A 16,854-nucleotide genomic window follows, 5' to 3' on the forward strand; every position below is an offset into this window, starting at 1 on the left:
AAGTAGGAGAAATTACAAAGCAATTGAAAACCTAAAAGTAATAATAGCTATCAACGTATGCAAGTCTTTAAAGACATACAGCTTTTATGACTGACTTAACAGCTCTACAGTGAAAATGTCCTGCAGTTTCTTTATAAGAAAGGTTCAGATTTGGCTTACAAGATGATCCCACTCAGATATACTGAACTACATAGCACCAGTTACACCATATACATTGTCAAAATTGACTCACGGTTACTGAAAAAAAAATCATAAAGTATATTAGAGGTCACTGAATTAATTTACAAATACTTATTAAAATATGATGTAAAGCAGCTGATGGAGAATTTCAAACAGACCTTTGATTGGCCAGTTTTGCAAAAAATCATCACTTACTAAAACACAAATAGCAGCAAGATAGAAAACCTTTAATCTTGAAACTGAGCCACTGCAGCACCATGGACAGCTCTATTCCAGGATCTCAGTCTAGATATGCCTACTTAATAGATGTTAAACATTCCTTAAAAATGCCTTGTTGCTGAAGTGTTCAATGTAAACATTCTTGAAAGAGAAAAGTACATAACGGTGAACAATGTGAAACAACTTTTATCAGCTGTGCAAGGACAACGGGAGGAAACCTGTGTTTGAGTAATATCTTTGCATTTTTATTTATTTTGCTCTACACATTCTTCGCTTTACACTTAGGAGGAATTTTAAAATTCACTCTTGACCAAGTAAAACTTGTTTGATAATTCAAATTTTATCATGAAGTTTACATGGTTTAACGGGTCAGCCCAGTATGCCATCCTGTCCTACATATCGATGCAAGTCGTTGTATATTGTTGGAACGCAATACACTTAAAGACCATCAGAAATGCACGTGTCGTGACCGCTGTTAAAGACTAAATCTGTTTTTTTCAACTTGTCTTCCCTTACCAATATGGCGAAGTTGTTGACGTCTCACTTCTGTAATCTCGTAATTTTGTTTTTGAACTCTCGCGATATTCAGGCGGTCAGCGCTTGCTATGAATAATGGCCGCCTTCGTAGCGATGGCCGGAACGGAAAATAACACAAAAGGGATAATAGAGCTTTTTAGCTGACTGGAAGAACCGTAAGGCTCCGGGGACCCCTTCCTACCCACTTTTCTGGACGGATGGGTGGAGGGGGGTTGGCCAAAGGATTCAAGAGACAGAAAGAGACTCTCAGGGAACACAGGGAAAGCTAAGCGGGGAGCTAGCGCTAGCTGGCTAACAACACAGTTGTCACTAACGGGGAACAGAGCCGAATAACCGCGACAGCTGTTCCGTCGAGAGGCCCGAATGAAACGGTGACCCCGCAGTGTGGTGGAACTGCCGGCCTGTCGCTAATATGAGCGGACCGGGTCAGGACAGCGAGCCCGAGGCGAAAGTCCTTCTTATCAAGCGGCTTTACAGGTGAGTGGACGAGGCCGTTTTCGTCGAGCTAACCGATGAGCTAGTAAAATGTCTAAACGAGTCTGATGGTTTCTGTTGTTGATAGTTATGTTTAAGATACATCTATGCTAGTAGCTGAAACTACACCTGACTCTGTCATGAGGTTCTTTTTTTCCTCTGATGAACGTAAGCTAGCTGTCATGTGTCATTCATCCTGTTGCAGAGAAATGAAACAGAAAGGGTTGCAGCTTTTTAACATTTCAGGACATTTGTTGCGTGACAAACTGCTACTTCTGGTGATTCATGTGGTGACAGTAATGCTTTTCATCCAGGGCTGTGGTGGAATCTGTGCACAAGCTGGACGTCATCATCGGCAGTAAGTCATCCTACAGAGAAGTCTTCAAGCCGGAGAACATCAGCCTGCGGAACAAGTATGTCCAGATCTGCTCTCACCGAATCTTTACAGGCTGAATGGTGACTGGTTTTATACAAATGTACCGTCACTCTGCAGCACTTCCTGTTTCAAAGGAAGTTCAGACAGTCAGACTTGTCTTATTTATTCATTAGACCATCAAGAATTAGAGACATTTGTGACATACTTAAATGTTGAAGTATCTGTAGATACATTTGGGTGGCAATCCTCTTATGAACGAGGTCTAATAAAACTAACAGATCTATAGTGTTTTTATTGTTTAATGTTTTGTTTTTGTTTCAATCGTTTTGCCTTTCTGAATCATTTTGTGAACTATATGACTGTGAAAGTTGCTGCAGAAATATGTTACTTACTTGTTGCGACACCATCAGTACTTGTCATTGCACTCTTAGTGCTGTTTTGGTCAAAATCCTGACTGAAAAGCATTAAAGACATACTTAATATATTATTTTTAAATTTAAAAAGCTAATTTGCTGATATTGCTTACTGTTGAGTCATCTAGATTAAGCTTCTCTAAGGTTTGATGCATAATGGGACTGCAGCAAGTTTTGGCTAATTTATGGCGCTTTTCCCAACATACCATTTGTCTCTAATTGCCTGACATGTTGACTTCTTCTGTGAATAGACTGGATTTTAGCAACAGCTATGTATATCTTTTGTTGCCTGATGTTCAGCCTCATTTTTGTCTCCATAAAATAAAAAAAATAGTGATAATTAGGAGCTGTGGTTGCATTTTCTTGTAGCAACACCTCCAACTGTTGCATAAAGCTATCTGTGTGTTCATCCGTTGTATGTTTTTGTTTTTCCTAGGCTGAGAGAGCTTTGTGTGAAATTAATGTTTCTGCATCCTGTTGACTACGGCCGTAAGGCCGAGGAGCTGCTCTGGAGGAAGGTTTACTATGAGGTCATCCAGGTTATCAAGACGAACAAAAAGGTAAGATGGCAAAAAGTCACTCAGCAGCTGTGGAAATGTCTCTTTGGTGACAAAGCAGCCGTTGGAATTATATAGATTAACAGAGCGACACACAGGATTCCTACCCAGTTTGGATTAAATCTGTTCCGCGTCTGGACTAAAATGTATTCTAATTCTAGGTTTAAGTCTGTTCCAGGTCTGGATTAAAACTATTCTTGTTCTAAATTTAAATCTGTTTCAGACCTGGATTAAATCTGTTGGTAACACTTTATTTGAAGGGGGTTGAATAAGACTGTCATGACACTGTCATAAACATGACATAACACCATCATGAACATGAATAAGCCTTCATGAATATTTATGACTGTTGTCATAAAGCGTCATTCGGTAAATTATGACACTTTTAATACAAACTTGACATGATTCAAAATGTCTTTGTTATGACAACTTGACATTAACCAAGAAATCATTACTGTTTAAACTTTACCTTTAATAACATAAAGTTACCTAATTTTTAAAGTGCAGTCATTAATTCTTTTATAACAAATTTATATCAGTAATGATTTCTTGGTTAATGTCAAGTTGTCATAAAGACATTTTGAATAATGTCAACTTTGTATTAAAAGTGTCATAATTTACCGAATGACGCTTTATGACAACAGTCATAAATATTCATGAAGGCTTATTCATGTTAATGACAGTGTCATGACAGTCTTATTCAACCCCCTTCAAATAAAGTGTTACCGGAGTTTTGACATATCTGTATATGATATTAAACATATCTGTATATGACTTTAGTTTTTTGTTACTTTTCTCCCTCCATTTTGCATTTTTAGCTCTTCATGTTGCTCCTACCTCATTTTTCCTTCCTGTTGCTTTCAGCACATCCACAGCCGCAGTGCCCTGGAGTGCGCCTACAGAACGCACCTCATCGCCGGCGTGGGTTTCTACCAACATCTGCTGCTCTACATCCAATCACATTACCAGCTGGAGCTGCAGGACTGCATCGATTGGACGCACGTCACTGATCCTCTGATCGGTGAGATCTCAAACGTTGAATCTTTCCCTAAACAAAAACACATAAAGCTTTACATTAATCATTTCTGGCTGCAGATTGGGTATTTTTGGAAAAACCTAGACTAAAATTCACCAGAAACACCAATGTCATTTAAGAGTTATTTTACTTCTTGTTTCATTTTAATGGATCTATTTACAAAGTCATTGCTTGTAAAATCTATGAACCATTAAAATCACTTCATGGAATACATTTTTGTCCAAACATTTTTCAGATTAAGTGGTTTGCTCTTTATTTCTGTATGATAAATTTATATAATATCTCAGCTCAGATTTTTCTTCTCCTGATTCTATAAGTTTGTGTTTTGCTTTGAAAGACTTAATGACTGTCGCTGGAGTTCAGGGGCCTTGAGATTTGTCCTGCAGCTTCAGCTGCACGTCTGCTGATTCATTTGCTGAATCCTTCAGACTTCAAAGTCTGAATCAGTAGTTTTATTCCTCAAAAAGCTTCTTCAGGTCAAACTACTGGCTAGTTTCTGAATCAGGATTATATCTAGTACGGATTCTGTTTGGGGGTTTTTTCAGCATTTACAGTTTTTATTGCTCATCAAGTCACATTTTTTATTCTAAAACCCACTGATGGGGTTTTAGCTTCTTTCTTTGGAACTAACTTCACATCAGTTTTGACTTGAAGTCTAATTATTTCCAACAGGTCGGAAGAAACCCGTGTCGGCCTCTTCTAGAGAGATGGAGTGGGCTCAGATGGCGTGTCATCGCTGTCTGGTCTACCTCGGAGATCTGGGTAATAACATGTTAATAGCATATTTAGATCGGCTCATCTCTAATCCATGTCTGTAGAGGTGTGAGGCAGCCAGTGGGTGTCATCGCCGGTGCGTGGGAAAATTGGCCTGGTGTTATAGGAGGAAGTGAGAACAGGCTGTCTGAGAAGAGGAATAACGTTTATTCAGTTATTAGAAATGTCAGAATTTAATAAAAGTAGAATTTTCACAGTTTTGCTCATTTGTTGTCTGTATGTTTTCAATAATGTTTGGTAATCTGGTTTGGTCATCAGCGCGCTATCAGAACGAACTTGCTGGAGTGGAAGCTGAACAGCTGGCAGAGAGATTTTACCACCAAGCCTTGTCTGTCATGCCCCATGTTGGTGAGTCATGATTCATGATTTCTGACTTCAATTCCTTTGCATTTGTTCATTTTACTAATTAAAAACAACAATGAGACTTCTGTGTGAACGGTTTATGACCCCAAAGCGACCTGCATGCGCAGAAGAAGAACGTTGACATCACGCAGCAGCATCAGTCTGTTTATGGAAGTAAAACTAGACGCCACCATTTATGGATAGTTTTAAAGTTGTTCAGCAACAGGAGTCGACAGGATACAACTTATCTAGACCAAGGAAGGTAATAACAGAAAGGCACAGCTAATAGCAGCAACCTTTGGTGGAGCATTCACTGCATCTTCAGTAGAGAAGTCTGTCTGGATGTGGAGTCGGACCAGGAGTGGTGGGACTAATGTGATGCGTAATTTTCAGCCATTGTTTCCGTCTGATTTCATGCTGTCTGGCTTAGCCCGTCACAATAAGCAATTAATCACATGATAGATGAAATTGAGATTGATCATTTCCATTCTGATTAATATTTTTTTTAAATTTTAACATTTGGATGTTTGCAGTTTTTATTTCCATTTTATTTATTATTTTTGTTTTTTTTTACTTTGGATATTTAAAATGTCTTTAAACTAGTGTTTGAGAGGGTGAACTTGCACTATTATGCCGTTATCAATACATCACTTGAAAATGGTCTCAAAACAACAATATTATTGTTTATTGCAATAATTACTGGGACAATTTATCATCCGGCAAAATTTGTTATCTTGACAGGCATATGTCGTCCTTCTCTGGTGCAGAATTATGGCGCATTTCTCACATCAGTGACATAAAAATTGGCACAGATCAGATTTTTGGGGGTGAAAAGTTTGGAATAGGGCTGTTCAGACGTCCATGAAAAAGTTTTATTCACCTGCAGTGTGAATGTGGCCTTTGACTTGAGTTGTCCTCAAAAAGAGCCAAGCTGGGGTCCATTCGTCAGTGTAGTTGAGTGAATAAAGGGCTACAATGACCGGTTATGAATCTGAACCACCTTTCTGCCATTCTGCAGGAATGCCTTTCAACCAGCTGGGAACACTGGCAGGAAGCAAGTTCTACAATGTGGAAGCAACCTACTACTACCTACGATGGTGAGGGTCCATAACCTCCAGTTTTAAACATTTTTTTTTAACATGAGGCTAAACGAATATTTATTCTGTCCTCAGCATCCAATCAGATACTCCGTTTGAGGGGGCCTACGGCAACCTGAAGCGTCTGTTCGACAAAGCTGCCAAGATGTACCACCAGGTGAAGAAACAGGAAATGAAGAAGCTGTCTCCGTCTCGGCAAAGGTGATGACGAGTCCCAAGATGCAGCTTTTTTTTTTTTGTTTTGTTTTTTTGACTCAGTCATTTTTGGTTTAAAGTTACAGCTCTCAATGGGCCTATTCTTGAAAAATCTGTCAAAATAGCAAAGTGTTTGGTGAAAATCTATTCTTTTCCATCTTCACTCTGTCAACAAAGAAGCATTTAAAAGCTAAAGGGGAAAAAACAGCCTCTCATTGTCATTGTGCAAGAAAAAAAAGTTTGAAAAAATAGCAATTCTCAAAGGCAGTGCAAATAAATAAATGAGTTTATTAAGGATATAAAGTAGAAACAACCGGGTTGTTAAGAAGGATGATAAGAGTTTGGATGAATTTGCCATTTTCAGGGCAACTCTTGGGTAGAAACTGATTTTTAGTCTATTTGTTCTGGTCTCTATTGGGTCTTATCCAAATAAAACTATATTATTTTACCACCTGGAAACATTAAATGATGATTTTGATTACCTAGCAGTTAGTATTCACTTCTTTGCCATCCTTTCCTCTTCTGTGCACAAAGAAAATCAACTTTTTTCTATTCTTTTTTGTAGAATCAGAGATGGTGGCTTGTTTTTCTACGATTATTCTTGCCTTTGTGTCACTAAAGACTTTCCTGTTTAAATCAGAATAATAAAAACTCATTTTTTTTGTTTCTACATAGATCCAAAGACATTAAGCGTGTCCTGGTGAGCTTCATGTACCTTCAGAGTCTACTGCAGCCTAAAAACAGGTCAGTCTCTGAGCTGCCGTACTTTTTATTTCCCTTCTTGGCTTTATTCTCTGTTGTAGCACCAGTGAAGAGTCTGTCTATAGTTTCTAACCTGCCGTGTGCATCAGAAAACATGTTCTGTAAGCTGTGACCCGCCAACCCTTTGCCTTTTGTTTTCCCTTTTCTCCCAATGAAGCTTGATGGAGACGGAGCTGACTTCGCTCTGCCAGTCGGTGCTGGAGGACTTCAACCTGGTTCTGTTTTACCTTCCGGCTCCGACACACGGAGGCGCTCCACCCTGTCCGAGTGAGGAAGAGGAGGAGCAGACGCAGCACAGCGACAGTTCCTACCCCGTTCTGCCCGACAACCTCATCTTCAAGATGGTGGTCACATGCCTGATGGTCGTACACAGCCTTAAGAGAGGAGGTGTGTTTGTGTGTTTTTTTAAAAATATTTTTCCACCTGGTTATTTCAGTCATTTTTCAGTTGAACACAAAAATAAGAAATAAGCAGATTTCATTATATTTTTTTTCCAATTTGTTCCTGCATCTCTTTGCAAACAGTCCCAAGTTTTTAGCTGAAAAATGTTTCAGTTAAAAAGAAAAGTTGTCAGAATTTCAGCATTTATTTCCAGTTTCTGACATCCAAATCTCTTAACCACCCGTTTTATTAAACGATTAGGATAATTGGCATATATATTTGTTTACCTGCTAATTAGTCGATGGATGGAAGAAATCTGCCTCAAAGCAAACAAAAACATGAACACTGCAGTAAAATCCCCGAAATACAATTAAATTCTGCCTCAACTATAAAACATTTCCAAATAAAATATTTAATTTTATGTCTGTATTTTAATATTTTTTCCACTCCTAAACATTTGTTGTTTTTTAGCCATTTTTGAAAATGGATCGGTGTCCATTATTATTTAAATAAACGTCAACTAATTTAGTGATCAAATAGGATGTAGACTCTAAAAGGACAAATTACTCACACAGTAACTGAGCCAAACTGAACTTTTAGGCACCAAAATGTTTATTTTTGTTATTTAAAAAATAAATTATTTGTGTATTTGCATATTTTAATATATTTCTAATCTTGTATGAAAAGGTTCAAGTGGTTTTAATGAAAAATCTGCAGAATGTGCCAGTTTTTTATCTGATTAATTGGTTTTAAAATAATCATCAGCTGCAGCTCTAAATAAAACATTCTTCCCTTTGCAAAGCTAGAAGAGGAAGAGAAGTGCCTCCGATATGCAGAGCAAACTGGTTGTGTGCATATTTGAGATGTTATTGCCACGTAGCAACAGAGAGCTGCAGATATCATAGAAATGTGTTCCGGGACCATAAAGTGCAGATTGTTCCCGATGAGTAAAAGTCTTCTTTGTATCATTATGAACAAGAGTAGCTTCAAAATGATTATAAACCATTAACTTGGTTTACTACACACAGTTTCAGTTTCATTCACCTTTTCACTTCTAACAAACCTTGTTTTGTTTAAGGATCTAAGCAGTACAGCGCGTCCATAGCGTTTACGCTGGCTCTGTTCTCCCACCTGGTGAACCACGTGAACATCCGGCTGCAGGCTGAACTAGAGGAGGGGGAGAGCCAGGTTCCTGCGCTGCACACCGACGCTGCAGGTGAGTCAGAAAACATCGACTTCAGGGTGTTTGTTCAGCTCTGTCGATTTAAAGCCTGGTTATATTTTAAGTTTTCCCTTGGTAGAATGTCAAAAACAGCTTCTAGTTTCATCTTTCTTGAAACGTGACATATTTTAACCAAACTAAAATCAAGCATGTTTCTCCTCTTACCCAGATGACCTTGAAGTGAGGGATATGTCAGCCACAGAAGTGGATCCGTCAGAGGAGAGGCCTCTGCAGAACGGCTCCCTGGAGCAGGAGGATGAGGAGGATAAGGATGAAGATGGCCGTGAGCGGGTCCGAGTCAAAAAGCAGAACAGTGAAGAAGATCAGCACAAGGCAGAGGAGGAGAAGCAGAGACAGAAGAAGAAGTACACCCGCCTATCTCGGCTGCGGCGCCGCCGCTGCGCGCATAAAGGCGGACAAGGGGAGGACGAAAGCGACCTGAGCGAAGGATTCGAGAGCGAAGAAGACGATGAAGGAGGGAGGGTGCGTGCTGACTCCACAGGGGGGACGCCAGTAGATGAACCGCTCAACCCTTCGTCTGTGAAGAAGGAGACGAAGAGGGACGGCCTGGGTGAGGAAGGCAGCTGGGAGAGTGGCTCTGAGGAAGAGGAGGGAGGGACCGCTTTCGACGTGGAGACTGACTCAGACATGAACAGCCAGGAGTCCCGCTCAGACCTGGAGGACATGGAGGACACAGAAAACTCAGACAGCACCGAGGGTCCGGCCCGGGAGCAGCAGGGGGAAGAGGTGGAGCAACCCAGGGAGGAAGGCGGAGAGCGTGACGGCGAGGCCCCACCCAGCACCAACGGGCCCCTCACGCAGAGCGACTCTAGCATCAGCAGCAACCTGCAGGCCATGTCCTCCCAGCTCTTCCAGTCCAAACGCTGCTTCCGCCTCGCACCCACCTTCAGCAACATGCTGCTGAGACCTCAGGCCGCCTCAGGCTCCACCCCCACTGACACCTCCGCCCCGCCCTCCCAGGAGGCTCCCCCTCCGCCTGAAGACTCACACCACGACCTGAACCCCGGCACTGCCAACGGAACCAACGACAATGGTAGTGTACATCCAGCCTCCTTAGTTCAGGCTTAAAATGTCTGATTTTAATATGCAAAATTCACATTTTCCACCTTTTTGTTCTTCCATTTGTGTTTCTGCTGATTCCAAAAACAGTCCAAGCTTTTAAGAATAAGCACTCAGACATTTTTTTGGCAATGAGTTCATGTTTTTTGGTGTCTGGAAAATGAGCCATTTCAAAAATATTCAGATTGTTGAGTCACTCTGTGCCGTTACCTAGCATCGCCAACCAAGCCCTGTCCAACACCTACTAACTGTACAATGGCTGCTGGAAAAAACATGTTTTGTTGTTGATTTACCATCCAGAAACCACTTGCTCCATTCTTGTTGGTTGTGCAGGAGGCTCCACTTCTGCTTTTCATAGATATATGGTTGCATAATTGCGGATCTGTTTGCAACCATTTTCACATGCGAGTGTAAATGTTGAGTTCAGGGGTTTGGTGTGTGGCCAACAGCAGATCTATATTATATTTTGTATAATTTTGGCTTAATTATTGTTCTGAACATGTTTAAGTGTTTGGCCCAGTTAAAGTCCACTCCACACCCCAGTCCAGTTGATTTCCTGCTGAGTTTAATGCAAATTTGGTGATTCTTTATAGATAGAAATCTGAAAGGTGTGGCTTGTACCTGTTGAGAACTGTTATTGTCATTTCACTTCCACTTCACGGTTCTGAACTACATAATATCTCGACAAAATAACTTGGTTTTATTGATCTGTCTTGTTTTCCACTAGACCTGGACTCGGACTCGGAGGAAAGTCAGCACAGCGCCCACAGTGAAAAAACCCTGCTGGAGAAACTGGAGATTCTGTCCAATCAGGGCTTGATGCAGGTGGTGAAGGTCTTTGTTGATTGGCTCAGGACGAACACAGATATCATCCTCATGTGTGCACAGGTGAGCCGACACATTAACACACCTGTTTTATTGCTGCAGTAAAAGTGTTTGTCTTTCTCACTGGGATGATCTGCTTTCTCTGCAGAGTTCGCAGAGCTTGTGGAACCGTCTGTCGGTTCTGCTGAACCTTCTTCCAGACGGCAGCAAGTTGCTGGAGGCTGGTGAGATCACTAGGGCTGCAACTAACAGTTATTTTATTTAATCGAATTATTCCGACAGTTAATGGATTAAAAAAATGGCCTGCTGATTTCTCATTTAACCACCAAAGCCTTTTTTTGTACAAAATTAGAAATGTATTAAAAGATGCAAGCAAACAAATAGTTCAGTTTCTTTTTTAACTAAGAAACATTTTACTGTCTAAAATCCAATGATGCAGCATTCCTCTGGTGAACGCTTGATCATTTGTAGCAAAGGATGCAAACATACTTTTAACATCAGCATGTGAAAAGCTCAGCCCTTTCTGCTTATCAGGAGCTTTTTATACAGAATTTGAACCAGGTGAAAATGAAACTGTATATATATTACATCTGTATACTCAAGTTAACTACCATTAACTTATTATGTAATTGATTAATCACAATTAATCCTATTAGTTAATTCAGCAGTTACTCATCACAGCAGCTGAAAAGGTTCACTTATCTGAATCCAGTTGATTTCTGTGCTGCTGGGGCATTTATTTTTAGGTGCCTGAAAAATGCAAATTAAATCTGGAAACCAAAGTTAAATGGTGCTACCTTCAATTTGTGATGAAACCTGGAAAAATCTATGTTTTTATTTTGTTGTGTGTGTGTGTGGTGCAGATTTGGGGCTGAACTCGGAGGTGACAGAGATGTTAAAGGAGTGCGAACAGCCAGGTTTGAGCCAGACTCTGCTGCTGCCTGAGGATGTGGCGCTGCGGCACCTGCCTGCGCTCAGCGTCGCTCACCGCCGGCTGGATTTCAGTCGCCGCAACGCCTCCCTCAGTCCCCTGCAGGAGGTACGCTCCAGATATGTACTGAATACGACATCATTACAAATGATTCCATATTTCTTCTACTGAAAGATAAAATCAACATCAAATTTGATAACTTTATGTTTTTGTTTTCCAAGTCAAATGTATTTTGGTGGTAGGGGAGAACATTTCAGTGGTTGTTTTTTTAACCACAGAGGTTCAAAAAATATAAGTTACCATTTGGCGTTGTGTAATGTCAGCAGTTGTTGACCATGTAGATACATTTATCTTAGCACCATGTAAGTTTAGAAACATTTGGGATGATAAATGAAAACGGCTCAATTTTGAGCTTCATTGATTTCTATTTTTAAGAAATTTGAAGAAAAAAAAAAAATCCACATTGTGATAACGGGATATTTCTGTGTAGAATTTTGAGGGAATAAAAATACTTAACGCAGTTTGGAATAAGACTGCGAATAAGACACATAACAAAATGTGGAAAAAGTGAAGCACTGTGAATTCTTTCCAGATGCTTTGTGCTGCAGCTCTGGTGTGGAGTTTTGGTGGAAAAACACTGCCTCATTTATTAAACAAAATAAACTTTTTAAAAACAGTTCAAACATTTTCAGCAGTGCGGAGGAAGCGATCTGCATGTTTTTATATAATCAAGCCCAAATTACATATTTCAGATTCATTTATGTCGACTGTTGTGAACAGATTCTACTTCACAGAAAATACATTCACCATTTTCACCATCTGCACTGTGAAGCTGTGACTTTCACAAGTATTCAGTGTGGAGAAGCTTCTGCTCTTTTATCAGAAAAAAATATGCATCAAATGTTTCAGCAAATACTAAATATGAACAAATATCTGCTAGCAGGCGTCTAAACGTCGATCTAAGTGTGTTTCAGTTAAAATGTGAAACAATAAATGCAAACTCTTTTCTCTCCTTTTTTCTTCAGTGTGTGTTGCGAGTGTGTTGCATTCGCAGTTTTGGCCACTTCCTAACAAATCTCCAAGGCAACGTGCTGCACTTCAACCCAGAGGCAGGAATCTTTACCAGCATCAGCCAGTCGGAGCAGGACAATCTGGTGCAGCAGGCGAAGGCCCAGTTCAGGATGGTGAGCGACGGCTGAACACGCACACCCACAGCCCAACCCTGAAATAACGCAACAAATACTTATTTTTATTCTATAAAATATTTTTATTTGTGATTTGTCCAGGCGGAAGAGGAGGCCCGTCGGAATCGTTTGATGAGGGACATGGCCCAACTTCGACTGCAGGTTATTTACCAGCTAAAATCAAAGCAGGAACACAGCACAGGCGCCGCAGTTTGAAATATCTGTTCCAACAATATTTTAATGTTGTTGGATTAGTGCCAACTTATGGAGATCCATTTCCGCCAGGAGCAAAAAAATAAAAGTCCAACAGGAAGTCTTAATTTTGAGTTTTAAAGTTATAATTTTGATATACTGCAGCAAATCCCCTTAAAGAAACAGCGCAACTTTCTGTCTCATAATTATAACTTTGAAAGTCAAAATTATGACTTTAAAGTAGAAATTGACTTTCAAAGTCAAAGTAATGACTTCTGGTCTCGTAATTAATTATGACTTTGAATCTCATAATTTACTTTACATCTTAAAATTATTACTTTGAAGAAGTTAAAATTATGACTTTAAAACTCAAAATTGGCTTTTATTCTCGTTAATAGGATGTTTTATCTCAAAATTGTGACATTTATTCTCCTAATTATAACTTCCTGTGTAGCTTTTGTTTTTTCTTTCATGGCAGAAATGGTCTTCCATACCAACTCAAAGTAAAACTTTCTTCTCTTTGGTCCTAATCTGCAGTTGGAGGTCTCGCAGCTAGAGGGCAGCCTTCAGCAGCCCAAAGCTCAGTCGTCCATGTCTCCCTACCTGGTTCCTGACGCTGCCGCCCTCTGCCATCATCTGAACCTCATCCGACACCTGGCCAGCAGCGGCTGCTTCATCATCATCATCCCAAGAACAGGTCAGGAAGTCGTTGATGTTGCACCAGCCAAACGCAGCGCAGATCAGTTCGCAAATGTTTACCGGTGTCCGTAAATGTGTCATAGGTTATTTCTAGTCTACTTTACAGGTCTCTGAAAGCTAGATTTTTTTAGTTTTTATTAATCTTTGCTCTACTTGTGTTGCAGTGATTGACGGGCTGGATCGGCTAAAAAAGGAAAACGGTGGTGCAAGAGACGGGATCCGCTTCCTGGAGTCGGAATTCCGCAAAGGAAACAGGTCAGTGTCTTCTGAGGGGATCTGTCACCTGTGGCTGTTTGGACCATCCACAGAGGGTTGCTAAGCAATGTTTTTAAATTGAAATGATATTTAAAATGCCATTTTTAGCTTTTTTTTTTAATGTTTTTCATGCATATTTGCAATGGGTTTAAGCTGAATTGCATCATTACTGCAAGTTGTGTCCTTTTTTCCGCATCATTTTCAATAAATATTGAACAAATAGGTAAATAATAAAGAAAAAATTCATCCTCCTTTTAAAAACGTTCATGTTTTCTTTATTTTCTAATCAAAAAATAGCAATAAAATGACTGTTCTTTAAAGATTAAAATTCTATCATCAAAATATGTTTTTGCAAACATATTAGAATACGTCAGTGTTACAGTCGCATACTAATAATGTCCTCCCTCTAAATCTCCTGTCTTCAGGTACATACGTTGTCAGAAGGAGTCGGGTCGCACTTTTGAGAGGGATAAACTGAAGCGGCAGGACATCGAAGCTTGGTGAGCTTCGCTTCATGCCAGTCGTCTCTCGCCGAGTGAAACCTCTTCTCCATCTGACTCCACTGCTCTGATCCACCTCGTTTTCAGGCATCTGTATAAGATGGTGGACAGCTGCCGACAGCTGACGGTGTCCCAGAGCAACGGAGACGAAGACACAGCCGGCATGGTGACCATCCTGACAGGACATGAGGTGGACGAGCTCTGTGCTCGGTCTGCCGCCATGAAGGTCCGACTCTCTTTCGGCTCTTTAACGTTCAGAATTTCCAAATCGTCCACTGATTCGATTTCTGTATATCTCGCATTTTGATCTAATTTTGTCACAAAATACTCAGTTTTTAGTTTTTATGTACATATAGAGCATAATGTTCAAAACGCTCAGAGGTTATAAGTAGGTTTTAGCTGCTGTAATAATTTCCTCTGATTATTATGATAAAGTTTTGAGAAGTCTTAGCAGCTTTGCAGAATGATTTCTAAGTTCCTTGGAAAACTGATCAAATATCTTGATTTACATTTTTTCATGTTCCAATCAGGGCCACATGCGGGGCTACGGCGGGGCACATTTGGCCCCCAGGCCTTGAGTTTGACACATATTCTCTGGATCATTCTTTTTTAGATCCAAAAATAATATAATGGTGGAGTTGGAGATTCCAGGGTGAAAAGCTGTAGATTTCAGCCACTAATACTCCTTAGATTTTTATTCATTAAAAAAAAAAGTTTTTTCTTTCCTCTACCTCTTATGCCCTACTTTGTTTCACATAAACTCTTAAAGAAATGTATTGAAGTTTGTGGTTATAAGGTAAGAAGTAATATTTCTTCATCTGAAGCTCAGATCTGGTGTTTATTTTCTTGCTCTTGTCTCTGCCAGTCGGCGACCCAGGCTGCGTCGTCCGCAGGCATGGAGCTGAAGAACATCGTGGAGTTCTACCGCCAGTGGAAGGAGATCGGCTGAGAGCGTACCGGGGGGGCAGCTGTCGGTGCTGCGAGCAGCTGATCGATGACAACACTCGCTCCCTCTCTCTCTCCCACTCTTTTGCTCTGTGTGTATCTGCGTCTCCAAAAAGGAAAGAAAAACAACTCAAAAGAAAGCTGGATCGAAGAGTTAAAAGTTTTGAGGGCTTGAAACGGAAATAAAGAGGAGGTTAAAAAATAAAACATAAATAAAAACAAAAGAAGAAAAGGCAGGCAACACGAGAAGCAGCAGATCTCCCACCTCTGTTTGTTAAACATAAAGCGTGAGCGTGGCGGCGGCGGCCGGGGGAGGAAGCGGTGGGAGGGCGTGCCCCTGGTTCACCTCTAACCAGGAATACACTGTATATGTTAGCAAACGAGTACATTTGTGTTGAGAGAATCCGCACACACAAACTCATTCACACCGAGATGAATCCATATAGATATTTAGAGCAGTGTTCTGGATTTCCCTTCCCTCTTTCCTTCAGTCTGATTTCCAGAAGCGGGGTCAGGAAGGCGAGCTGAGCGGCGGAGGAGGCGCCGCCTGACTTCCATCGATCAGAACCAAACCAGGCGCCTCGTCGCCCGCAGGCTCAAAGGAAGACGGATCTATGGTTTCTCTAATATGTGGGTTTTTTTTAATTATTTTATTTGGATTTATTTTTTCCTTATTTGCGGTGTACTTTTGTGACCAGTGACGTACGTATTGTGCTATTTGTCTGAGAAAAGAAAGAGAAAACGCAGCAGTCTTTGACCTGTTGGAAGATTTTCATTTGGATTTTATTTTTGTACCCAAATGATGTTATTTTTCTTTATTTTTTTTGTTTTGTTTTTTTGTAAGCTGAATCTGAATGATAAACACAGGAATGTCTAAGGGAAAGGGGAAGGGCTTGTTATTGTGTGTTGATCCACTGAACCAATCCTGAACAGAAGCAGAATCTATTTATCAGGTTAGACGGAGCAGGTAGGTGGGAGCTGATTGGTGGAGATCAGCCGACCTGTCCTGTGGGCGGGGCGGGCGGGGGTCTGGGTTGTGTCTGTAAACTCCTGAAATGTATCCCATCACATCACCATCTCCATAGTGACTGTCCCATCATGCACAGTGCAGAGGAGAACCAGTTTATGTGGCCATGCAATGAACAATAAAGAGAAACTGATGCTGATCTTATGATGGTTTTTCTCTTTTTTCTGCTCAACTATAGTAACAGATGACCTAGAAGTAAAGTCCAGGTCTAGAAGAGATTGCGTTCACCTTTTAACATGCTTTTCAGCCATTTTTGTTTTACAGGGTGAAACGATTATTCAGCAAACATCTTAAAAGACAGGAATTAGGTTGGTAACTTTTGAAGTGTTCAAATTAGACATTCATGCTCAAAAGTTTGATTTGAGTCTAAATACTCATGATATAGGAAATTGACAGGAGATTCTTATTTTATTTCAAAATATGTGTTTAAATCAACATGTGACATGTTCATTTTAAACTATAAAGGAATTAAATAATTAGAAGTTTTTAGCTACAACTACACACCTTTTTGTGTCCACCAACAAGCTTGCAGCATAATCCTGATTGGATGTTTAACCATGTAATTACAAATAAATTTCATAATTGAATTGGTGACATCATAGACAAATAATAAACCACACAAATAGAAAATATAAATAAAGGAATAACTTT

At 40.2% G+C, this 16,854-nt stretch overlaps 1 protein-coding gene across 1 annotated transcript; it reads left to right on the forward strand.

The window, feature by feature from the left end:
• The first annotated feature begins 972 nt into the window (after positions 1 to 972).
• On the forward strand, positions 973 to 16,347 carry smg5 (SMG5 nonsense mediated mRNA decay factor). Its single transcript, XM_014989825.2, has 22 exons — positions 973 to 1,413; positions 1,725 to 1,823; positions 2,636 to 2,759; positions 3,621 to 3,777; positions 4,465 to 4,554; positions 4,825 to 4,914; positions 5,927 to 6,005; positions 6,081 to 6,206; positions 6,876 to 6,944; positions 7,120 to 7,349; positions 8,422 to 8,559; positions 8,735 to 9,619; positions 10,373 to 10,533; positions 10,619 to 10,694; positions 11,334 to 11,509; positions 12,427 to 12,585; positions 12,688 to 12,747; positions 13,315 to 13,474; positions 13,641 to 13,731; positions 14,157 to 14,231; positions 14,319 to 14,457; positions 15,097 to 16,347. The coding sequence occupies exons 1-22, from the start codon at positions 1,349 to 1,351 to the stop codon at positions 15,178 to 15,180; spliced, it is 3,333 nt and encodes a 1,110-aa protein (XP_014845311.2). The 5' UTR covers positions 973 to 1,348; the 3' UTR covers positions 15,181 to 16,347.
• Positions 16,348 to 16,854: the final 507 nt, after the last annotated feature.

The sequence above is a fragment of the Poecilia mexicana genome, unplaced genomic scaffold (assembly GCF_051168715.1).
Source record: "Poecilia mexicana isolate PSO_F unplaced genomic scaffold, ASM5116871v1 scaffold_16, whole genome shotgun sequence".
Classification (NCBI taxonomy): domain Eukaryota; kingdom Metazoa; phylum Chordata; class Actinopteri; order Cyprinodontiformes; family Poeciliidae; genus Poecilia; species Poecilia mexicana.